Source organism: Platichthys flesus, chromosome 17 (assembly GCF_949316205.1).
Source record: "Platichthys flesus chromosome 17, fPlaFle2.1, whole genome shotgun sequence".
Taxonomy (NCBI): Eukaryota; Metazoa; Chordata; class Actinopteri; order Pleuronectiformes; family Pleuronectidae; genus Platichthys; species Platichthys flesus.
The window spans coordinates 3,352,104-3,374,756 of record NC_084961.1 but is presented as its reverse complement, the minus strand read 5'-3'; the positions used below and the strand labels follow the sequence as shown (position 1 = coordinate 3,374,756).

The following is a 22,653-nucleotide window of genomic DNA, read 5'->3' as shown; positions in this document are numbered from 1 at the left end:
CTCAGGTTTTAAGCAGCTGGTTTTTATTGGACGACACATCAGTCACTTCTCTTTTCATAGTTTATCAACTTCAGTTATTAATCCCTCTTTACATGTGCATCAACAGTCAGTCCGGACTCTCTGATGACAGGTTATGCTGTGAACATGGAGACATAGGGCTTGAACCAGGTGCGCACCTCCTCCATCTTCTCCTCCAGGGTGCTCTTCATCTCTTCAGCTGTGCTCTCCAAACGGTCCTTGATGTCCTCGGCCGCGGCCTGAATCTTGCTCGACATTTTGTCTACCTGTGAAATCAGCAGGTCGTTCATGGTCATGACCTTTGCGTGGGTGTTGTCTCGCACCTTAGCCAAGTAGGGCTCGAACTGGGTCTGCATCTGCCCCACGTTGTCTGAGGTACGGGACTGGAGCTCCTCAAAGTATTCAGCGACTTGACTGATGGGAGGAAAGAGTTTTATTTGTACCTTTAAAGATCACAAAACTCTCAAAATCAAAGATCCTCAGGTTTAGTTAGTGAACATCTGTGTCCCCTCCCTCACCTCTTGATCTCCTGTGCGTCCTTGTTGAGGCGTTTCTTCATCTTGCGGGTGTAGGCGGAGACCCTGACCCGGACGTCGTCGGCGTTCTGCTCCATCATGGTCTGCAGCTCCACGCTGTACTTCTCCATCTGCTCCCGGCCCTCGTTCATGTGGACACTGAGTTTTTTGGACAGCCAGTCCAGGTCATCGCCCAGACGCTGTGCGGCCTCCTGGGTGTACGGAGCCAGCTTGGTCTGCAGGTCCTGTCTGTACACGGCCAGCTCCGACATGCTGTCCTGGATCAGGGTGCTGAGAGAGAGAGGGGGGGGGGGGGGCACAGGGCGGTCGGTTAGGTGTCATCATGAAGTGAGGGGTCAAGACTGAGAATAACCTCATTCAGGTGCAGAACAGAAAAAGATCTGTTTATTAGTGTTTGAAAAGGTGAAATAAAAAATCTATTGACTATTTGTGCTGTAAACAGTGCACGTCAGGACAGAGGTCAGAGGTCGCAGTCAGGTGATATCAGCTCAGTAACTTCTCCTGATAAGCTCATAGGTAATGTGGGTTAAACTCACTCGAGCTCTCTGGTGATCTCGTGGCTCTTGATGTCCTTCAGCACGGCGTCGGACTTGGAGGTCAGGTCGGTGAAATAATCCTTGAACTTTTCCAGCGCCTCCTCCCAGGGGTCGCTCCTGGGCTCGGGCATGCTCCTGGCATGGCAGCCTGGTGAGGGAGGAAAACCAAACGGCTCAACAACCGACTTCAGGTGGATTCGATCAGAGCTGAGTAGTTTTATATGTATTATTATCATAACAGCAGGGTCCTGGCATATTCTGTATTTTCAACATGAGCTTAAACTTCTCTCTTCACACATCTACTTCACAAATTACCTTTCGTCGTCACCGTCTGTTCGTCCTTGATCGTAAAAGTTCAGTAAAAAATAAAAGTAAACATACGATTCTCTAACAGGACATTTTTTAGTTGAAGCTTTGAACTCACCAGACAGAGCTGCCAGAACAAAGATCACTGCAAAGACCTTCATGATGACCGGAAAAGTAGACACCTGGAAAAACATTCACATATAACAAATCAGTTCGCTCAAACACTTTATAAAAACATATTTAAAATTTAAAAAATCTGACAATTTCACCCATGAAGATGAGTTTTCAAAAAGAGCAAAGAAAAGAAATCACTGTACATAGTTTTAAAATAAATCTCTCTTAAGAACGACGCAGCAGTTAACTAAATAAAAAGGTTGAATGCGTGTCTCACCTCAGGAATCCTGATCTGTGACGTCTGTGTCTTGCTCCTCTGTATTTATACGCTCAGGAATCGTTGATCTGATCCAATAAATGCGTCCGAAGTTCCCAGAGTGAACTGTGCTGTTGTCATCTTTTATTGCTGTGGGTGCTATTTTGTCTCCACGTCGCACCGAGGGTACACAAGGACACACAAAGACACACGATGACACACAGGTCGGTCCAATTAGGAGCACGCACCACAACATCTGATCTCTCAGCCTGTGATGGGTTAAATCCTCTGAATTACAAAGTGGAGTAGTTGGATTGACTGATAGGTAAATAAAAAACTGTGACATCAGCAGCAGATACTGAGAGAAGACAGTGTCCCTGTGGATCACATGCTGCTGATATGGCAGCAAGGAAAAGGCCAAATCTCTGTGCACATCCATGTCCAGCTCGTCTGGTCCAGAGTCTGCTTTAATAACCGCTGGGACAAGATGGGAAATCGTCCAATGAACAACTGCACCTTCAATTAATGAATAACTTTATTGTCTGTGAAGATTGAAATCTACTTTTCATTTGACTGTTGACTCCACGGAGGCCCAACAGTTCCCTGGAACTCAGCTTCCACCAAACAGGGTCCAGTCATCTGATCCAGATGCTCAGGTCTTGTCCCTCCGAGTCTAATGTCAATATGTTGTGTTGTTTTTGCGTCATCCTGCTGACGAACAAACAAACAACCATTATGGATTCGGGGGATATTTGTGAGTAAAGAAGAAACATCGATAAAACAATACAATGTTGAAACACACTTTTATTAGAGAGACTTTCCGGATTTGACCAAAACTTGAATTCTGTGAGTATGAATTCAATTTGTTCAAATTCATTTAAAAGAATTTGATGAATTCTAAATTTCTTTTTAATGAATACTGTCTTTTAATATGTGTGATTCCCTTTGCTGCCCTTGTAACACACTTTGTAACTCTATAAATAAAGTTGTTTAATTAATATCACAAATAAAAAGAAAACACATTTACAACCAAATATATAGAGCTTCAGATAAGAAAATAAAACTAATTGAAACAAACATAAAGTTGGTTTCTGCATTTTTTATACTGTAAAATAAATGTTTTTATTTACGCATTAACACAGATAGGGATATGTTATTGGGTACCATCATTATCAATGATGTATTTTTATTGAAGCAGTAGTGGAAAGTACCTCTAAACTATTACAATTGGTTAGAATTACCACAACTGCTTCTAGACAACACTAAAACTATTACTAACTACTAATACTTTTACTGATAATAACAATAATTCTACCTGCTGTTTGTTGCCTCTTTAACTTTCAGCCTCCCTTCTATTGTTGCTGGTGTTTCTTGATGCTTTTGCTGATTTAGTTGACGAGAGTTAAACTGAGAGACTTCTGCTGAACAGTCGACGTTGGGGCCGAAGTGACAAGTCAACAATCAGACTCAGGAATGTGGCTGATAAGACTCAACGTGTTTAAAGTGTTTACACTAACCTTAAAGTTAGCTCCTGTCAAACCAGGACAAAGAAATGATTTTACTCTTCATCGATCAAATGTTTTATTAATAAAAGAGAAGATTGATTTTTTCTTCTCTCAAACTTTTCATTCTGTCACTTTCATTGATAAAAGTGATATTTATAAACAACTGGGTTTGGAAATTTTGTCCCTTCAGGAATTTAAAGCCTCTGAATGTATTTTCTTATTTTTTAATGGACATGGTTGTTTTCCATTTAAAACATAAAGAAAGTTCCGTGAAACCGTAGTTTTCATTCATTGTGTTTATTGTTGTTTTTTTTATGTTATAGTTGTAAACAGTCAAGACAAAATACTGATATTTTTCACAGAGCACAAAAAACATAGAAAACAAGGTATTGCACTTTTTCTTTATTTTGAAACGTGACCTCTGCCGCAGCAGAGACCAGTGACGACGAGGCAGGAGGAGATCATTTCAAACTGGTAAGAGATGTTTTACTGGGTGAGCTTGGTGAAGGAGCTCCACAGAGCAGAGAGCTGCTTCTTCAGCTGCTCTGTGTCTTTGTCCAGCCTGACCCTGATCTCCTCTCCGTATGGAGCCAGGTTCTCCTGGATCTCCTGGGTCTTCTGGGTCAGCTGCGTCTGGAAGCTCTGGGCCACGGGCACCATGCTCCTCTGAAACTCCTCCAGACTCTGCTCCATCTTCTGCTTTATCTCCTCGGTGATGGGAACCATCCTGTCCTGCATCTGCTTCACGCTCGTGTCCAGCTGCTCCTTCAGCTCCTGGCTCTTCTGCTGCATCACGGCCTTCAGGGACTCGGGGTCCATGGACTCGGCGCCGCTCTTCAGCTCCTCCACGTGCCTCTGGAGGGCGGACTCCAGATCCTCGGTGTAGGGCTGCAGGTTGGTGCTCACAGCGGCCAGATCTTTCTCCAGACGAGCCTTCAGCAGCTCGGCCTCCTGGGTAACTTTGGCCATGAGGTCCTGGGTCAGAGGAGCCACCTGAGTGCGCATGGTGTCGGCGAAGGTCTTGATGGCCTCGGTGCTCTCAGAGATGAGGACGCTGCACAAACACAAACACACTCTGAGTAAGTCTTTAAGAATACTGAGCTGAAGCTTAAAACAACCCTCTGCTTTCCAATGAAGGTGAAACTGTTCATTTATTCAAGGAACTCAAATCTGACTTAAGTTACTTAATGAACACCACAGTGTGTTGAAGACGACTTGCCACTGTAGATGCAATGTTCACTGAAGTTGTAAATGAAGTGAGAATCTTTTTCTTTTATAGAAATTGACTCTTTGCAACCAGTGGAGTCGCCCTCCGCTGGTCATGTGACAGAATGCAGGTGTCAGGCACTTCTGCATTGGCTTCACCTTCTGGACCCGGAGTCAACGTCCTTTCTACAGCTCTTGTGACAGATGTATATCTACTGTTGGAGGCTAGTTTCTGAATCCAGGTTGTTCTCTCACTTCAGTTCGTGTCCTAGCGCCGACTCTCGGATCTGCTTCAGCGAGTCCTCACTGGTGAGGGTTGCCCTGGCGACGTAGTCCCAGAAAGCATCCTTTACCATGGCGACCTGGGGCCTGGGCTGGTGCACGAGGCGGCCATGGCAACCTGACGAGAGGACACGTGGTCATTAAACACCCCCCCGACCTTTGACCGATGCAAACGTCAGAACTGTTGATTTTCGCCCAGAATCAGAAAACTCACCGGTGAAGACGGCGAGGACGAGAACCACGAGGAACTTCATGGCTGAAAGGAAAAACGTGCACAAGGAGCAGTTCAGTGTCTCCGTCTGGATCTCGTGAGGTCAGAGGTGACACCTCGCTGCCGGAGGCTTACCTGAGCTGTTGAGTCAGGGAGAAGCTGGAACCTGCGTCTGGGACCTGCACAGCTGACTGGCTGAGGTTATAAAGGCGGAGGAGCTGAGTGGAGGAAGCTGAGGAGCAAAGTCCAGCTCTGAGTGTCGTGCTGTCACCTTCTGCTTCCACATCACAGCTGAGGTCACAGGTCAGACGGCCTCACCTCTCTAAAGAGGAGACGTCTCCATGTCGCTGATCAGTGAATCTGGAACAAAGTCTCCTCCCACATTAATGATTTTAAATTCAAAGCCCAACTTTTTAAATCCTGCTTTTAATTCGACCAGATTCTGTTCATGGCTGTCGTACATTTTTCTTTTGTATATCTGCATTTTTCTGTTCAAGTGTTTTAAATATGATCTTCTCATATCATGATTTTAAAGCACATTGGCTCAACTGTATTTTCAATGTGCTATATGAATATGACCTTGAGTGTAAAGGGGACGAGACTCCTTATGTCAACACTGTCTGGAAAACTCAGATTTGGTATTGATCTAAGGTTTTATTCTCTTATTCTCTCATATTTGTTTCTATTATGTTTTGATGTTTTTATGAGAGAAACATAATTTTATTCAGGGTTCATTTCTCTATTAGTTTCCTCTGTTGCTCGTCCTGAAGTTTGATCCATTTATTTTTTATCAGGAGGTTTTTCCTTCTCTGATTTGACGGACAGGTGGTGATGGATGATGCAGGAAGTTCATCATAACTTTACACTTTATAATCCTCAGTCATGTTGATTGATTTCCTGTATAAATATTTAAAAAGTAATTAATCAATTAGCCACAACATTAAATCATCCCGGCCAATATTGTGTATTTCTAGAAACTAGAGCATTGATATGTGATTTTAACTTTTATTATTATACACTTATATTGATCTTAATTACTGTCTAATATTTGTTTCCATTGTTTCATCTACAAACGAACATTTTACTGAAACGACCTGAACTTTATTCCAACACACTGTTGTCGGAGGAGCTTTTTCAGGTCAGTGAGATGTGGTTCAGGACTTTGATCCAGTGGTTCCACCAGAGCTGCAGATTATCTGGACTGAAGAATGTTTGGTTTCCTCACAGCGCTGCTCCCTCCAGATAAACAGGAGCAGCCACATGCCTCCTCTCAGCAGGAACAAACCCACAAACACCTGAACACACCAGTTTCACACACAGGCCTTGACGTGTGTTGACAAAGACGTCCCACTCGGATTAAAATATGAAAAACCTTTTCCCCTTGAGCTGTGTTTAATAAGAATAAGGCTGAAGAAGGAAAAAACGAAATTACCTCAGTGTTGTCAAAAACAATAAAATGAAATCCACTCTATTCTATAACTGTTCACCTACTCTCATTGGAATGTATAATGTCTGTGCAATATCTCTCCATTAGCGATCATTTTCACGTTGTATAATATGTTTATTAGCTAAACATTTCCATACGTAAATATTTCATGCTACTTTCATTTTAACTGATGTATCTTATTCTAACTTTGCGGCTATATTCAAATGAAGGATTATATTTTCTTACTTTACATTTATTTACATTTGATTAAAGTTTCATCTAATTTATCTTATTTGTATGTGAAATATTGCAGTTGTCAGCATATTCTCCATAGATCCGTGGGAACAATGAAGTATCATGATTTTAGCTTTTTCCTGCTAAAAGGAATTCAAAACAAACCACTGTTCATTTTCTGAACTTTTAACTTCAAATAACAGAAATGTTTCTCTGTGTTTTTCTTCAATATGTGACCTAGTTCTGTGTATATTTATGTTTTGTGAAGCTGGATCTCATCAGGGAGATTTATACACGTCCTCGAAGGGGAACCCCGTTGATTTGACATCTTCTCCATGTCATCGAATTGGACATGTAGCAGACATATTAATTTCTTATCTGATGCTATAAAAATAGGGTGAAACCTAATGATTGATTAGATGGTATCAGAGGATCTGGCCCTCTGGGGAACACGGGCAGGACTTTAGCCTTAAATGTGACTATAAAACCATGAGTGACTGTCTGAGAGACGAAGACAGACGCCGCCTCTGAAGGTGAAACATGTTATCATCTAACATTGTCCTGATTAAGCTGATGCTCACTTTCTAAATCTAACATTTGATTTTTCTTTATCCAGTTCAATCATGAACGTCCTCGTGGTTCTCGCACTCGCCCTCTTCTCCGGTGAGTGACCTTCCTCTTTATTAAACTGGATCCATGTGAATCCCAGTCGCTGTTCGAACTCTGCTCATGACTCCGGGCTGCGTCTGCTTCTTTCAGTTTGCAATGCCGACGTGCAGAGCCAGGGGGCGCCCAAGATCAACCTGGAGCAGGGGAAAGGCTTTTTCTGGGACCGAATTGGCGAAGCTGTGCTCACTGCTGCGACCTGGGAGAAGGAGTTCAGACAGTCTGAGCTGGGGCAGGACGTCAAGTAAGAGTCTCAACCACAGTCTGTCTATAAAAGATGGAAGACGTGTTGGCTCGTCAAAGGTGAAGCCAAAACACGGCGTCCATCTTTATTTATAGTCTGATTAAGAAACCTTCTGTCATGAGAAACACATTCAACACGTTTCTGTTTCTCACAGCGCCAGGATCACTCAGAGCACCGACTCAGTGAAGCAGTACTTCACTGCTCTGCTTTCTGAGGACGTGATGACCCAGCTCACCCAGGAGGCCGAGCAGCTGCAGGTCTGCCTGAAGGAAGGTTTGACCTCGCTGGGATCCAGCCTGCAGCCTGTCGCCGAGGACCTGGCGGCCAAACTCCAGACACAGGTGGAAGCCCTGATCCCCGTCACCCAGAGCCTCCAGAAGCAGCTGACCCAGAAGACCCAGGAGATCCGGGAGAGCCTGATCCCGTACGGGGACAGGGTGAAGGACAGGATGTACGACGGCTTCCACTTTCCACGTGTCACTGTTTCTAAAGCCTCCACACACCAACTGTTTCTCCCCAGTCTGCTCATTGTATATCTCATTAAATAAGAGAGATTTCATGAATGTTGATGAAAAAAACACCAGTTATGTTTGAAGGACTGATATTCTAGGGCAGATCTAAATAGAAATCTGAATGTAATGAATTTAAATGTGGCTTCATAAGCGGAATGTTTGATATTCAAGTTGCTGTATTGACTTGTTAAACGGCTTGATTCTCTCACACTGTTGTGTAACATGAAATTGTACTATTTTCTAATAAAGTTCTCTGGTGTTGTGTAACTCTCCCTGGGATTTGTGGGCATTTCAAAAGCATAAATTCACAAACTCACAGTCCAGCAGGGACGAGATCGACGGAAGGATGCGACGGAGACGAGCAGGTTTAGTAAGAAATGGTATTTATCCGTTTTCAAGAGGTATATACAGGTCTTATACACTGTTCCAAACGTACGTAACATAAAAAAGGCAACAGAACATGGGATGGATCGTGAATGTGAGAGCACGGCTCACGCCTCCTGACGCTCTTCAACCAACAAATCACCTTGAAACGAGCAAACGACACCGATTTCATTCACCGCACGCCAACACAGACTTTACAGTTAGAATAAAAATAAATCTCAAAACAAAAAACACAACAGGCAACAAACTCAGTGACAGAAACAACGAGCTCTGTAACGTCTCACGTCTTCCTACTGGTTTGTCGCCACGGGCGTCAAACTCCTGACCAATCACATTCTTCATTTCACTTCAGATAGTTCGGGAGATTAAATGATTAAAGTCGTTAGATTTACATTTTTTTTAGCGATCAGTGTTTCTACTCAGCATATCGGATGAGACGTGATTGAGGAAAGCAATGACATGATCATGGCCGCATCTGCTAAAGGAGGTCAGAGACAGTATGAGGTGTACAGCACGTGGCAGCGTCCGTCCGTCCATCGTCAGTTAGTCCGTTCTGTGAGGTCCCGTCTGCAGGAGGCTCGGAGCTCGGTTTGGACTTTAACCGATGGTGACGCCGAAACCGCACTGGAACTTGTTCTTGCGGTGGTTGAGGAAAGAACAGAGGACGAGCGAGAGCGGCAGAGGGAGTAACTTCTTTTCTAATGTTGCACCAACGACCCAGTTACTGTCTACGGAACCTGGCAGAGGCACGGAAACCACAAGATTAGATGGGTATAAGAAGAAAGTAAGTATTTTCAATTTAAACCTAACTTAATAAATGAAAATTGTGAAACTGGTCTCTTGAAATAACCTTAACTTGCAGGTCCTACCTTTAAACTGTAAATTGGCTTTGGGCACATCTAGCTGGTAAGCGAATGACACGCTGGTGTCTTGCATGCGGTTGCTCGCTTCGAACTCCACGCCGACCGACAACTGTTGAAGAGCAGAGGACGGTCAGAGGATGAAATTCAAGTCACAGAGAGACCGCCTCTTCACATTCTGCGCCGTCTCTTTAGGGCTTGTGTTACCTGGTCGTTGGCTCTGTGGTAGTACGACGCGTGAGCTCCCGCTGAGCCGAGAGTCAGCGTGGCGATGTAGTTATTGCCTGTGAAGAGGGAGGGAGGGAGGGCAAGGTGAGACGGGTGTGTAACAGATCCAGGTACAAATCTCCCTCTGAATGAATCTGATCTACAGACTCACCACAGCCTGTGTCTCACCTGTGTATTTGCCAACTAGTGACATCACCGTGCCCTCCTCTCCGGGCCTGCGGTGGTAAACCAGCTCCCCTCCCAGAGCCAGAGAGGGCGTGATGGACTGGAGGTAGTGTGTTACAACAATACCTGACAGGCAAAGAAAAGCTCAGATTAGATTAACAGTTAAAAGTAACTTCTCGTCTTCGCAGCGTCACCGACAGACGACCTACCAGAGCCGACGAGGACGTCTGGGTTTCCAAGTGTCACCGTGGCAGTGAAGTCGTCTCCCTTGAACTCGGCGTCTCCCTGCCAGTTCACAAACTTCTGCTGCTGTGTCTGAGGACATGACAGAGTTTTAGAAAGTTAAACCAAATGATACTGAAGCAGATCATTTTAACTAAATGTCAACGATTTCTTTCTGTGGTTTGATTTCATTTCGAGGTCAAATTGTGACCAAGATATAATAGTTAACCCATCTGTTAATACTCCAATAACGTGAATCAACAATAAGCACATTCAAATCTTTATGCAAAATGACTGACAGGGAAAGAAATGACTTTAAATTGAAAGTAGCTCTACCTGGAAGGCCAGTTTGGATCGTACTCTGCTGTTGATCTGGTGGATGATCTGAGCGTTAAGGCTGCCACTGTTGTCGATGTCTCCCACCATGACTGGAAAAAACTGAACGAGAACAAGTGTGAATCTGAATGACAGTTCAAAATATAAATATAAAAACGTGCGAGCGGTGAGAGTTACGGTGACTCGAGTGCAGTGCTCACCTCTCCTGGACCGATCTGCTTCGGTCCAACGTACGTGGCACCGAATCTGTAGGTGGAGTCGCCCATGGTGCTCAGCAGCACAGTGTGATTCACCTGGAAGGGAGTTACACACAGTTTAATTCCTTTAGGGATTGAAAAACCCCTGAGATATAAAGATATGGTTTCCCCCCCAATAACAGCTTGGTCGGCTTCATGCTGGTACGAGGAACCCGACTGACCTGGAAGTGGTTGCTAAGACCTTTGTTGACAACTAGCCTGACGCCTTCCATCTGCATCGGGAAAACCTCTGCAAAGAACCACAGCCGAAGATAAGTTTCACTCACACAGTTCAGGCTTCGAGTTCCCGTTTCTAGCTCAGTTGTTGATTCTCACCTTTGCATTTGCGATGACACTCCTCAAACGCTCCTGGGTTGGGCAGAGGAGCTTCTCCATCCTCCTGCTGTCCCTCTGCCGGGGGCAGGACAGGGGAGACCGGAGGCATCCCGAAGCCCGGCGGCACCGTCAAGCCGGGGGCAGGGGCACCGCCGCCGGGGGCAGGTGGTGGAGGGTTGGGGGAACTGGCAGCCAACACACTGCCCATGCTGTGAGGGCGGAGAGGAAATGAACAGATATGAGATAAGAGGGCAGGTGACACTTCTAATCCACTTGAACCATAGATTATATAAGGCAGCCATGTTTGTTGGTTTAGTAATATACATATCACACTTGTAATAAAGTAGAAAATATACTGTAAATAAGTACAAATCGGCTGGATGTGTGTATATAAAGCTGCACAATCCTTATAAGATCAGATGAATGTGATTAACACGTGATTAATGAGGTGATAAAGTAGATTTACATCATATTATTATATTTGAGTGATTTAAAGTGTAAAAGCTTCTATACAAACTACAGCGATCAACCGAAAACAGTGTCAGAGGCCACGAGAATGAACGAGTGAGCTGATCTTCAGTTGTAAAATAGGTGGAGTGTCCCTTTAACCTTTCACACCCAGTGTCCATGCACGAGCAGGTGGAGCAGCCGCAGCTTGGAACCACACAATGACTTCAAAATACAAATCACAACATTAAATCACGTGAATTAAAGAGAGAACAGCGGCCATCGGCTGCTCCGATCACGAGAAGAAGTCTAATTCATGTTTTGAATGAAAGCTAGCATGAGCTCGTTAGCTAGGCTAGCTCCTTGTTAGCTTCTGCACCGGCTGCTAAGAGCCCGGACACGGACCCTGCTGCGGGGAGACAGACATCGACAGCCCCGCTAACTGCTGCCGGAAGATCAGCTCACACATCCAAGTGTGTCCGGAGAAAACGCAGGTTTCCTAAAGCATCGAGCTAAAGCTGCTACTCACGTTGTGAATCCAGAGGACGATGCAGCCGGAAGTTAAACCCGGCTTGCACCGAAGAAGAAGAAACAGGCAAGTGACGACTAAGACCCGCCTCTTTTTTTAACCTGTACGCGTTTTGATTGGCTGATAGGCCCTGGCCCCCGGGTATGATATGCGGAAACACTGGTCTGTCATTCTGCCTGTCAGGAGAATCCAAGGGGTGTGGTTTGGAGACAGATGACGTAACTTTTATGCTCAAACGCCATTGGCTCGTCGAGGTGAGATCAGCCGTCGTGGGGCGGGGTGAGATTTTCTTACAGCTCAGGGATTGGTGGAGAGCCTGGGTGACAGCGTGGAGGGCGGGGCTAGTGGAACAGCTTCAAGGTCAAATGACAGATCGACAGTTTGATGATTTTAACACATTAATCTGCAGTATAATAATATTATAATAAATAATAAGCAGATTTATACAGTTTAGTATTTCACAGTCTGAGAAGTCACTGGAGGATACACTTCAATATGGAGGAGGATCCATTCTGTAACTGTCAAGTGTCTTTATTCTTACACTTTTAATTTGCAATGTGGAGCTTTCTTATAAATCCTATCAAACACTTACAGGCGACTCCCTTTATGCAAAAAATCACATTTCATAAGTTCCATAGCTTCTTGTAGACATTTGTAAAATATATATCAATTTACCAAAAGCTGTGCTAAGCGAGTGTCATTTGAAATCATGCATCAGTTACAAGGTTCTAAATCAGTCAGTGCAGAGATGAAGAGTCAAGAGACAGTTGTTAATTTCTGTTCAATTTATTGAATTTTTAGAGCCCTGTGAGTATTTCCATGTTACAACAGGAGAGGACAGAGTGATTCACACACAAGTGGCTGACAGACTTTGTGCTGCCTCGACGCACTTTCATAAAGGAACAGGGGAAAAACAGTTTTTCAGTTACACCCAATGAAAAGCGTGTCTAGTGGCACAACAGAGAATTATGGGACAATGACTGAGGAAAGTATTTTACCAATTCCCAAAATACACAGTCTGGATAAGGGCTGTAGTACTGTCAGTTCAAAAGGATGCAATGCACCAAGGGGCCACCAGGGGACAGATAACTACAAATAAGACAACTAAAGAAAAACGGATAACCGTACGTAAGCATTTTTATACGAAGGATCAATTGAGCAAACGTTTTTTTTTTTAACAATCCAATTTAATGTCACACTGTCCTGCCTCTCCAATCTACCCATGTAATAGAGAAATACTGCTGTTGTGCTAGCCGGAGCTACATTCAAACCAAAATACGTCAGAGCCAATTATGAGTCGTGAAGTCGCCGTTACGTCGACCTCATGCTGTTAAATGCTTCCTCAGCTTCCTGCGACAAATCTGCTGAGTCGGTCGTTAAATTGGCTCAAATCGCTGCTCGGCAACGCGGGTGAGTCCTCGTTAGTGCAGCAAAGAATACGTCCAATTCAATTTAGTGATGCACAGTAAAAGTGTTACGGGGCAAATCGCCCATTAATGCATTTTTTGGGAGAATTTCACCAATTAAGAATTTGCAGAGCCGAAGCAGCGATGCCAAAACAGTAGTTCTGTTCCCGAACCCCCACCTTTCCTGATTCCCTTTTTTCTTTACTCCTTTTTTTATATTTTATTTTTTAACAGTTATACTTTTTAAACAGGTTTTGGACTAGTTTCCCTCCCACTCCCTTTCAGCACTACAGACCCGACAGGTCAGAGTGCACACGCACACACACACACACACACACACATTGACAAAAATCAACATTCATTACTGCATTCATCATAACCTCCTTTGTGACGACGGATACATTTACCGTAACACAAAATTGAGTAACATTAAAACAACTTGTGTTTCATCATTGAGGCTCCGACCATCACTTCTATCAGTTCTGATATAGTTTCACTAAAGAAAGTCCTTTAAAGTCCAAACTTTGACTCTGGTGAGTGAGATCAGTCATCACTGATGGAACAGAAGCTCGGAGCAAACAGAATCAAACTCAAGTTGCTGTTGAGGATAGTTTTTCTTTGAGGGGTCTGAGATTTTGATTTTCGGTTCAGGCCACAAACAGAGAGAGACCACCGGGTCTCAATGAGCGTCTGTGGAATCTATGCTTGTTGGTCAAAAAGGAGGTCATGTGATAACTGTGGTAAACGTGATCAGGGAACACAAAACATCGAGAAGAACAGAAAAGTGGGAACATTTCCGGTTAGAAATGAGATGTCATGTCCACAAACTCCTGGAGGACGAGGGAGATGGAAAAAAAAAAGAGAGGAACAACATAAAGCAGATCCCTGACAACTGTAAACACTCGTACTGATCTTTAAGACATCGTTCATCACCGACAAAAACATGAGACAGGTCTGCACACGGAAAGAAAAAACGTACCTACCAGGGCCACGCTCACATGCAGCCACAGAACAGGTCTGATATTATTTGTAATTTAACGGTCGACCACGAGGGATCAGGTTGACTCCATTACTACTGGATAAGATTTTGCCCCCACCCCCCCCAAAAAAAAGACTTGTGAGCTGCATGTGAACGTAGATTCTGAACCAAACTGCCAATCGCCCCTTTTACGACCCCTCACACACACACACACCAAATATCTCACTCACATCCTGTATCTCACGCACACACGCACACACACACACACCTAAATGTCTCGCCCTCACATCCTGTCTCTCTCTCTCTCTCTCACACACACACACTTTTTTGGTTTTGCTTCAATATAAATCCTGAAATTCATTCAAGGGGAAACAAAATAAATTCGACCTCCTCCACCCATGAAGCAAAAGTATTTTTTCTTTTTTTTTTTCTTCAACTGTAAACGACTTGGTGTAAACAATGAATCATTTACAATTTATTTTTCCTCAAAATGATTCATGAACACCTCGTATAGATATCGCCCTCAGGGTCACCGGATCGAGCTGCTGAGAACCAATCAAAGCACTTTGATCATCTGTCACACGAACACGGAACAGGATCAAGAGGATCACAGTGCTACAAACGCTCATCCAGGACCCCCCCCCCGCCGTTCAGCTGAGCGCCCTCTCTGGCACTAAGCTATAGAAGATATTTTGTGGAATTTTAGGCAGAGACTGGTTCAAATCGAAGCTTCTAGGTACCGGAGAGGGGGAACGACTCAAGATGCCCAGAGAGCATCTGAGAAAAACACTTGGCGTCTGCAAACCCACCACAAAAAAAAACTAAAAAACACCTCCTGAAGTTGCCCAGTGCTAAAGCCTCACAGAGCCAAACTGCTTTAAGCATCAAAATAAATCTTAAAAAGCTCCTTTTTATCTTTAAAAAAAAAAGAAAAAACAATTTATGATGCTCTGTAAGGGGGGGGAACAAAAAATAAGTGACAGCTGCCTGTTCAAAGATGCTACAATTTTGCTTTACAAAAAAAATAAACAAATTAAAGACCCCACCCCTCAGGAAAAAAATGATTCTCACATTTTTATATATAAAAAAGGAAACCAAAAAATGTATGTATCGCTGCTGCTGCAAAGAGAGAAACTCATTTCTTATGATTTCAGTTGTATTTCTGATTGAAGGTCAACATGGTTCTCAACAGAGTCAACAAACCTGTGAGCCATGAAACCGTTTCTTAACATTTATATACGAGTTTCTAATGCAGCAGCAGCCATACAAACAACTATGTTCAACCACTGGGCCGCAGAGTTCACATTGGCAACTGATACATTCACCAACTAAATTGTGTCACGACGGGGCTTAGAAAGAAAGTTTCAATTGAGGATCTGTAGAAACGTTTGCTTCATAAACCTCATATTTCGGACAAAGAAAGTTCAAACTCTCGTTCTGCACCAAAGTTCACTAAAACCCTTTGAATCTTTACGCCTTGGACCCGCTGATGCTCAAATAACGGAGAGCGTAGAAATGGCAACATTTTGCTATCAAAGCTGTTTTGAACCAGTTTTCATCTCCCAGCTACAAAGGCCGATGAATTTCACAGGACTCACCAGCCAAGCTTTTTTCTTTAATGCAAGATAAACTCCAAAATAACGACTGTTGGCAGGCGACAGCCTTAGTGTCACAGCCTGTGGCTGCTAATTTCCCCATGCTGTTTGAGTGGTCGCAGGCCAACATCCACGAATCAGTATGAGGGCTTGTGTCTTCCGATATTAGCTTTGCTCATGAATTATTAGTAGTGAGGGAAAAACAGTCACAAAGTATTTAAATAAAGCTGCCCTTTTTTTATTGCAACATTCACATTCAGTAAAGTTGGAGGAGTTTTAGCCGTGTTTCGACACACAAACAAATACACAAACACACACCTCTGCAGGCCAGTATGTGTGTTTGTGTGTGTGTCATCTTTTAACCCCTTTGCATAATGCGATGTTTAAATAAAATCAGATTAGGTTTTAGTTCATCTCGTTTGTGCTCGCACTGCGCTGCATGACAGGAGACAGCAGGCTATGGATGGATGAGTGCACACGGGAGTAAGTAAGGCACTTAAGTGACAACAGCAGTGTAAGTGGACAGAACGATGGCTGGTGGAAACACACCATTGTGTCTTAAAAAACGGACCAAAGTTGCTGCTGGCGATGAGGCCTCCGAGGACGACTGGTTCAAAACAGCTGGGACAATAATTTGCGCGGGTCTCCATTGAGTTTAGGACGAAAAATAATGCGAACTCAAACACATGCTGTGATGGTTTAGTGAGAGTTTGATGCAAAATTAAAGTTTCAACTTTCTCTGAGGAAAAGCTCTAAAATAAAATTAAACATCCATTTGTCAGGCTCTGAAAATGAGGGGAAAACTTGAAACTGAAGATTTGCCTGAAGACTGCGGGCGCTGACGTCTTAGCAAGAGCCCGATGAGTCCTAATGTCCTGGAGCCAAGATGAAACTTAGATTAGGAAGATTGACTTTTTTTCCATTCAATAAAAACATTATCTAAAAGCATCTCACCTTTTTTTACATTTAATTTTTTTTTAGATGCTGTCGTCGTGTTGTCCGGATTTCTCTTCGATTTCCTCCACGTCGCAGTCGCCGCTGGACGAGTGGTACTCGGCCACGTAGAGGCTCTTGTCGATGCTGCCGGGAATGGGCTTGATATCGGTCACCAGCTGCTCCTCAGTGGCCTTCAGGTTTATGCGATCCTCTGACGTGATGAGATTAATGGCCAACCCCAGGTGACCAAACCTCCCTGAGAGCGAGAGAACACTTAATATATAAATATGCCCCGTGTATACAAATTGTTTGTGCGTTTGTTTCTACGAACGACAAGCTTGAATATAAAAAGGAGCAGTTCACAATATTAAACTTAACAACAAACCTGATCTTCCAATGCGATGGAGGTAAGTCTCAGCGCTCTTAGGGAAGTCGAAGTTGATGACGACGTTCACAGCCTGGATGTCGATACCTCTGGTGAAAAGATCTACAGGAGGAAACATGTCAGCGCATTAGAGCATTACACAATAAATGTGTTGGTTTGAAATATTGCAGTATAAGCTAGAGACTCACCCGTGCAGACAAGGTTCCTGCACAGTCCGTTTCTGAAGTCATGGAACACCCGGTTTCTGTATTCCTGAAAACACACAACAAAGGGAAATGCTTTATAAATGAATACAAAACCAGGAACCGCACAAAAAACACACAAAGGCTCACTGAAGACTTAATGTCATTTTTAGATGTTATTTTCACAACATGAAGTTATACACTGATGCAGGTCTTAGATTTTATTAAATTTATTTTAAACCTGAACAGACGATGCAAATACAAGAAAGCTCACCAAAGCAATTTCAGATGAGGCCAAACCCAGAACTAGCTTCAGTCAAACCGTTAGTTAAACCAGATTCCGTCCAGTTGCTTAATACAAACTAGAATGTCAACGTCTCTCACCTGCATCATCTTAGCGTGGATGTAGAAGCAGGAGTAGCCCAGCTGAGTGATCTTCTTGGCCAACAACTCCACTCGCCGGGTGGAGTTACAGAAGATGATAGATTGGTTGATCTGAAGCTGTGACGGAGGAAAAGTAAAAAAAAAAGAAAAAAAAACACCATTTAGAATCACTGCATCCAACTTCTGACCTGAGGTCTGTGGCATTACAGAGGTTATTTACAGACGAAAGAGGAAACAGCACAAATCTCCAGAGTTTAAGTTAGGAAAACAACCAGAGAGGCAATCCTGTATTTTCTGCCACTCTGGCCGTTTGTTTGTTCTGATGACTCGTCTGATGAGCCACTGCCTTGTCAAATAAAAGTGTGTTTGTGACCAAAAAGGCCTCCAGCATTTTGAAAAAAGGACAGTGAGTAGAGGGTGAAGAGTCAGTTACCCTGGAAAACAGTGTGTTGAGGCAGTGCACTTTCTGCCGCTCTGTGACGTAGGCGTAGAACTGAGTAATGCCCTTCAGAGTCAGCTCCTCCATCAGGTTAATCTCGTATGGTTTCTGAAGGTGCTTGGCCTGCAGGGAGAATGAACAGATTAGAGTCTGTGTTATTGTACGAGTTTGAAATCGCTAATGAACCGAAGACATTTACATTGCAAAACACACAACATTCCAAACAGAAGAGTGCGAGCTGAGCTGATGCAGGTGAAGGTGAAGGCCGCCCAGGAAATGTTTACAACAGACAAACACGGATCTGGGCACGGTGCGAGAACAGCTTGGTCCGCAGTCCGATTCGAAAGGTGCCAAGTGGCCCCGCGCCACTGGTTTGGGACGCGTTGTGTAGCATTTAAGCCAACAACTCACCATGAACTTTTGCACACTGATGGGGAAGGTTGCAGAGTAGAGCAGGATCTGCCGGTGCTTGGCCAGGAAGCTGATGATATCCTCAATGAGCACCACAAAGTCCTGAGACAGCAGCTTATCCGCCTGAGGAAACAGATCATGGGACATGAAGCAGGCTCAGAGTCAAACAAAGAAACACGCACACATTTTTACAGACATGAAAATAAAACGGTTATTGTCCAAATACAAACTATGACTACAATCAGATTTCAGTTTCTGTTTAAAAATAACTTTGCTGATGTTTACCTCGTCCATCACCATCATCTGGACCCTATCCACCTTCGCCACGCCCTTCTTTATCAGGTCCAGGATCCTGCCAGGGGTGGCGATGACCACATGCACTGATGAAGAAAACAAGATACATGTAAGTATATTTTTATTATTTCAATTTGCACTTCTCCTTCAACTACACAAATCTATATGATGTTAAATTATGAATGTTATATATTGGACCTAGAAGTTCTTACCGATTTCGTCCAAGCGCAAGATGTCATCTCGCAGGTTGGTGCCCCCGGTGGTGGCCATGACCTTGACTCCTCCAAGGTGCTTGCTGATCTGGATGGAGATCTGACTCACCTGCAGTGCCAGCTCGCGAGTGGGCACCATGACCATGGCTGAGGGAGAACAATGCACAGGACAGATTACCAGTCAGTCCGGTGATGGATCTCACAATGGGACAACAGTGTATGACACCAGAGGCAGAGTCTCACCCTGTATGTAGTCCTTTTTCAGGTCTATCCTCTCCAGCATGGGGATGAGATAGGCTCCACTTTTTCCTGTTCCATTTTTAGCCCGAGCCAGAATATCCCGTCCGGACAGGGCGATGGGAATGCTCTCCTCCTGCAAGGAAGCAAAAACTATTATAATGAGACACTGGAATCCATTCTATAAACATAATGCTCTCATATACACATGGTTTTACACTGTCACTGAGATTTAATGCTATTAACAGACCTTTTAGCTCTTTAAGCTGCTACAATTGTTAATGTGAACCTCTGTTTTACGCGTTTGACCCTGTTCAAAGCTGTGGAGTCACAGGGTAAAAGAATAACTGATCAAAAATAAAACATACCTGAATGGGGGATGGTTTCTCCCAACCCATTTCAAAGATGCCCATCAGGAGTTCTCGTTTGAGACAGTAATCTTCAAATTCATTCCCCTTGGTGGATGTCACATCCTACAGTGGAGACAAGAAGGTCAGGACAATGGTAGAAAAAGTATTTACGTGTTTAAGTGTTATTCAAAAGCGGCCTGGAATTTCACTTACGGAGGTTCTGACCCTGGTGTCTCTGGGCGGGAGCTTCAGGCTCCTTTTCCAGTCGTCTCCGAACTTGATGCCTCCTCCCTCTTGTGGGGGGCAGCCTGCTTTCTGGAGTGTGCCCATAGCCTTCCCTAGAGTGGTAGGTGCTGGCTGGACTGAAGCTGGTTTGGTCTGTCCTCTGAGCTGCCCGTTCTGCTTGTTCAGTCCCATGAGGGCTGTGCCAAGGTTTTCTGTTCTGGCGGTTGCCATTTTTTCCTTGACTTAGTTAATTTATTTTTTCTTCAAAGTATTAAATTTTTTGCCTCTTAGGGTCTTCCTTTTAAAAATTCTCTTCAAAAGTAAAAAAGTTTAATAAAGCATTAACAAAACAATATTCTCTATTCTTTTAAAGTCCAAAGCTTTTACAACAGAGGTTGACTCGTATTATTTACATATACACAAGTACGTGCAGTCGGTCCCCTTCAAACAACAGAGTGACTGACGTACAGGAACATCAAAAAAAAGTTTTTACACAAGAGCTCTTCAAAATGAAGAGAAATTTGCATTAATATGCATGAATATACTTGCCCACAATATAGAAAAATTATATATGAACAAGTATCGAAGCGGTTCAAGTCCTGAAATAGAACAACTAAGGCAATCTGAATTTGGGGAATAGCTTCTTCAATATAATCTTAGTTCAATACTTAAACTTCTGTTTCTGAATGGAACAATTTCTTGTTTCCACTTTGAGTCCGAAAAGAGTTGCTCAATATCCCTGTCCTTGGAAAAAAAAGGATGTCCAACTTTGTACAAGTCTTTCCCCAAAATCATATAGTCTGTAATTCTCTGTTATTTCCACTGCGTGGGTGTATGTTGCTCCACGTGTGAAAAAATAAGGATCCTGAAAATACTAGTCATACAGGGGGTTATGTAGTCCAAAGCCAAACAGCTTTCCACCCCTGATGTGTCCTCACTGTGCGTTTCCTCTCTGCTCCAGGTGTTCGATCTTCTCTCCCTGGACTCCGCAGTCCTTCAGGTTGGTGTGTAAAGTGTGCGAGTGTGGCCCCTATCAAACCGCTGCCTCCTCAAAGTCAGCCAACGACTCAAACTTGTCACCTGAAAAAAAAATCCAACAGAATCGTTTTCAGGGAGCACAAGCAGTTGATTTATTGCGCAGTTAGTTCCCTTACTTGACCCTTAGAAAACATGTAAAGTCTGGTTGAGACTCAAATTAAACATATCGGAAAAATTAAGTGTTACGCCAGAAATTACCACTATCACATTTTCAAGATGATGAAATTAATAGTTTTAGAGGACAAATAATATTTAGGTCACATGAAATAGTGACTGAGATTTGTAGACACTGATTTCCTCCACCACACTGGAAGCCAATAATATAATCTACTCTAAAACCTAATTCCAGGTCTCTGGTGAACTTGTAGCAGGTTGTGATGGGGTGGGTTAGTAAAATAAACAAGTTAGCTGGTTAAAACTTTGATAACCCTCATGCTGCAAAGCTTTAACATCATATTATCTAACTGGTTCGGTTGCATGGAGGCAGATTACGATGTTCAACGTTTAAAATAACACTGACCTTCAGAACAGGCTCCAGATCTGACTGACATTACTGTCAAGAGCTTCTGCTGTTTACACAAGCATCAAATTAACTTTAATTGCTAACCACTCAACAATTATCTATTCTAAATTACTCACATTACATCTGCAGCAACATTAAGCTGATAGTTATCCTCTGTAAATCAATATTTTTAACAAACTTTCTGCTTACTCCTGCAATAACTGAATTAGCTCGTATTATATGCATATTTTATTCCAGTCATATTCCCACCTACCTCGTTACGTCGTCTTTTAATGCAAACAACAGCTGCAACTTTGCACACCCGCATCTCTTGTTTCTAGGCTTATTCTGTCTTCTAATGTATTTACTACATTAATGTGTATTTAGTACTTTACTGTGTATCACTTACTGAGGGAGTGTGTACGTTTTTCGTGCATTTGACGTTTGTTACATTACGTTTTAAGCCATTTAAATTCTTCGGAATCTGCTCTATTGCTTTTTTTTTCTCTGTGTGCTGCTGCGACACAATCCTAATCCCAATCTGGGATCGATTACGTACATCTATCGATCTGTTAGCCCCATTATGCTAACATCAATAGCTAAGCTAGCTTCACGCTAACTACAAACTAAACCGTCGACTCATTTAATAAGGCTTTCGATGCACAGAACACAGCAACACGGGAGTAAAGGTCGCACAACAGCGACGTGAGGCGACGCCGCTGTGGCGCAGTTTGCGGTTTCACCATTGACGTTGTTGTGGTAGGTTAGCACAAACAACAGGACCGCTAGCTCGAAGGCTAATTTAGCACAAATGTCAAGCGGCTCTCGGGTGTTTTTAACGGGAACCGGACGCGTCCGAGTCCCCGCGGACGTACCTCAGTCAGTCTGCTGTTATCCTCGGGATGTCTAGGTCACGGCCGGTCGGTCACTTTCTTTGCAAGTCGCTTTAATAAGTGAATTTTACTTGAGATAAATCGCTTCTATTGTGTTTCTTCCTCCTTTCAATCAACATGGTCGCCTTCTTCTTCTTCTTCTGCTCTTCCTCGGTGTCTCTTTCTGCTGTTTATGTCATGGGAGGCGCCACGACGCTGCTGCCCCCTCATGTCACTCCTGGGTTACTGCATGTAGAGGATTTAGTGTCTTTGGTCAAAAAGGTTAGGAGTTTGAAACCCAGCAGTGACGTGTGGGAAGGAGTTAATGGCACCTGGGTTAATGTGTCATGTATGTATGATGAGCTCTCTGGACTAAACATGCAAAACATATGGTGCAGGTTTTAAAACAAC

General features: G+C 43.5%; 5 protein-coding genes across 6 annotated transcripts; 1 reads left to right on the top strand and 4 right to left on the bottom strand.

The window, feature by feature from the left end:
• Positions 1-6: 6 nt before the first annotated feature.
• On the bottom strand, positions 7-1,955 carry apoea (apolipoprotein Ea). The gene is made up of 5 exons (XM_062409735.1): positions 1,788-1,955; positions 1,515-1,578; positions 1,091-1,238; positions 537-824; positions 7-432 (listed from the first exon to the last, which is right to left on the bottom strand). The coding sequence occupies exons 2-5, from the start codon at positions 1,555-1,557 to the stop codon at positions 132-134; spliced, it is 780 nt and encodes a 259-aa protein (XP_062265719.1). The 5' UTR covers positions 1,558-1,578; positions 1,788-1,955; the 3' UTR covers positions 7-131.
• A 1,698-nt stretch (positions 1,956-3,653) lies between these two features.
• LOC133972336 (apolipoprotein A-IV-like) lies at positions 3,654-5,181 on the bottom strand. 2 transcript variants are annotated; one of them, XM_062409737.1, is made up of 4 exons: positions 5,106-5,181; positions 4,974-5,015; positions 4,733-4,877; positions 3,654-4,325 (listed from the first exon to the last, which is right to left on the bottom strand). In XM_062409737.1, exons 2-4 carry the CDS (start codon positions 5,011-5,013, stop codon positions 3,758-3,760), a joined length of 753 nt encoding a protein of 250 aa, XP_062265721.1. In that variant the 5' UTR covers positions 5,014-5,015; positions 5,106-5,181; the 3' UTR covers positions 3,654-3,757. The 2 variants fall into 2 exon arrangements, with proteins under 2 accessions (XP_062265721.1, XP_062265722.1); XM_062409738.1 differs by having other exon boundaries at positions 4,974-5,113.
• Positions 5,182-7,126: 1,945 nt separating this feature from the next.
• Positions 7,127-8,322, top strand: LOC133972338 (apolipoprotein A-I-like). The gene is made up of 4 exons (XM_062409742.1): positions 7,127-7,163; positions 7,247-7,293; positions 7,390-7,540; positions 7,695-8,322. Exons 2-4 carry the CDS (start codon positions 7,254-7,256, stop codon positions 8,086-8,088), a joined length of 585 nt encoding a protein of 194 aa, XP_062265726.1. The 5' UTR covers positions 7,127-7,163; positions 7,247-7,253; the 3' UTR covers positions 8,089-8,322.
• A 96-nt stretch (positions 8,323-8,418) lies between these two features.
• On the bottom strand, positions 8,419-11,916 carry tomm40l (translocase of outer mitochondrial membrane 40 homolog, like). The gene is made up of 10 exons (XM_062409726.1): positions 11,796-11,916; positions 10,820-11,028; positions 10,666-10,733; positions 10,448-10,540; positions 10,248-10,349; positions 9,899-10,004; positions 9,693-9,815; positions 9,504-9,580; positions 9,306-9,408; positions 8,419-9,173 (listed from the first exon to the last, which is right to left on the bottom strand). Exons 2-10 carry the CDS (start codon positions 11,025-11,027, stop codon positions 9,034-9,036), a joined length of 1,020 nt encoding a protein of 339 aa, XP_062265710.1. The 5' UTR covers position 11,028; positions 11,796-11,916; the 3' UTR covers positions 8,419-9,033.
• A 646-nt stretch (positions 11,917-12,562) lies between these two features.
• LOC133972323 (probable ATP-dependent RNA helicase ddx6) lies at positions 12,563-22,404 on the bottom strand. The gene is made up of 13 exons (XM_062409718.1): positions 22,246-22,404; positions 19,819-20,910; positions 19,624-19,728; positions 19,262-19,391; positions 19,019-19,165; positions 18,798-18,892; positions 18,513-18,635; positions 18,096-18,224; positions 17,663-17,779; positions 17,285-17,348; positions 17,097-17,198; positions 16,730-16,967; positions 12,563-16,650 (listed from the first exon to the last, which is right to left on the bottom strand). The coding sequence occupies exons 2-12, from the start codon at positions 20,059-20,061 to the stop codon at positions 16,753-16,755; spliced, it is 1,470 nt and encodes a 489-aa protein (XP_062265702.1). The 5' UTR covers positions 20,062-20,910; positions 22,246-22,404; the 3' UTR covers positions 12,563-16,650; positions 16,730-16,752.
• Between the last annotated feature and the right edge of the window lie 249 nt (positions 22,405-22,653).

Coding starts and splice junctions, on each gene's coding strand:
- apoea (XM_062409735.1), bottom strand. CDS start 1,557: ATGAAGGTCTTTGCAGTGATCTTTGTTCTGGCAGCTCTGTCTG. Junction 1,239..1,514: donor TGTTCTGGCAGCTCTGTCTG/GTGAGTTCAAAG, acceptor CTCCCTCACCAG/GCTGCCATGCCAGGAGCATG. Junction 433..536: donor GACGCACAGGAGATCAAGAG/GTGAGGGAGGGG, acceptor TCCTCCCATCAG/TCAAGTCGCTGAATACTTTG.
- LOC133972336 (XM_062409737.1), bottom strand. CDS start 5,013: ATGAAGTTCCTCGTGGTTCTCGTCCTCGCCGTCTTCACCG. Junction 4,878..4,973: donor CGTCCTCGCCGTCTTCACCG/GTGAGTTTTCTG, acceptor TCCTCTCGTCAG/GTTGCCATGGCCGCCTCGTG. Junction 4,326..4,732: donor GCGCTAGGACACGAACTGAA/GTGAGAGAACAA, acceptor GTGTTTGTGCAG/CGTCCTCATCTCTGAGAGCA.
- LOC133972338 (XM_062409742.1), top strand. CDS start 7,254: ATGAACGTCCTCGTGGTTCTCGCACTCGCCCTCTTCTCCG. Junction 7,294..7,389: donor CGCACTCGCCCTCTTCTCCG/GTGAGTGACCTT, acceptor TGCTTCTTTCAG/TTTGCAATGCCGACGTGCAG. Junction 7,541..7,694: donor GAGCTGGGGCAGGACGTCAA/GTAAGAGTCTCA, acceptor TGTTTCTCACAG/CGCCAGGATCACTCAGAGCA.
- tomm40l (XM_062409726.1), bottom strand. CDS start 11,027: ATGGGCAGTGTGTTGGCTGCCAGTTCCCCCAACCCTCCACCACCTGCC. Junction 10,734..10,819: donor GTGTCATCGCAAATGCAAAG/GTGAGAATCAAC, acceptor GGTTCTTTGCAG/AGGTTTTCCCGATGCAGATG. Junction 9,409..9,503: donor ACCACAGAGCCAACGACCAG/GTAACACAAGCC, acceptor GCTCTTCAACAG/TTGTCGGTCGGCGTGGAGTT.
- LOC133972323 (XM_062409718.1), bottom strand. CDS start 20,061: ATGGCAACCGCCAGAACAGAAAACCTTGGCACAGCCCTCATGGGACTG. Junction 18,225..18,512: donor TCAGTGTGCAAAAGTTCATG/GTGAGTTGTTGG, acceptor TTCTCCCTGCAG/GCCAAGCACCTTCAGAAACC. Junction 17,199..17,284: donor CAGGAACCTTGTCTGCACGG/GTGAGTCTCTAG, acceptor TTCCTCCTGTAG/ATCTTTTCACCAGAGGTATC.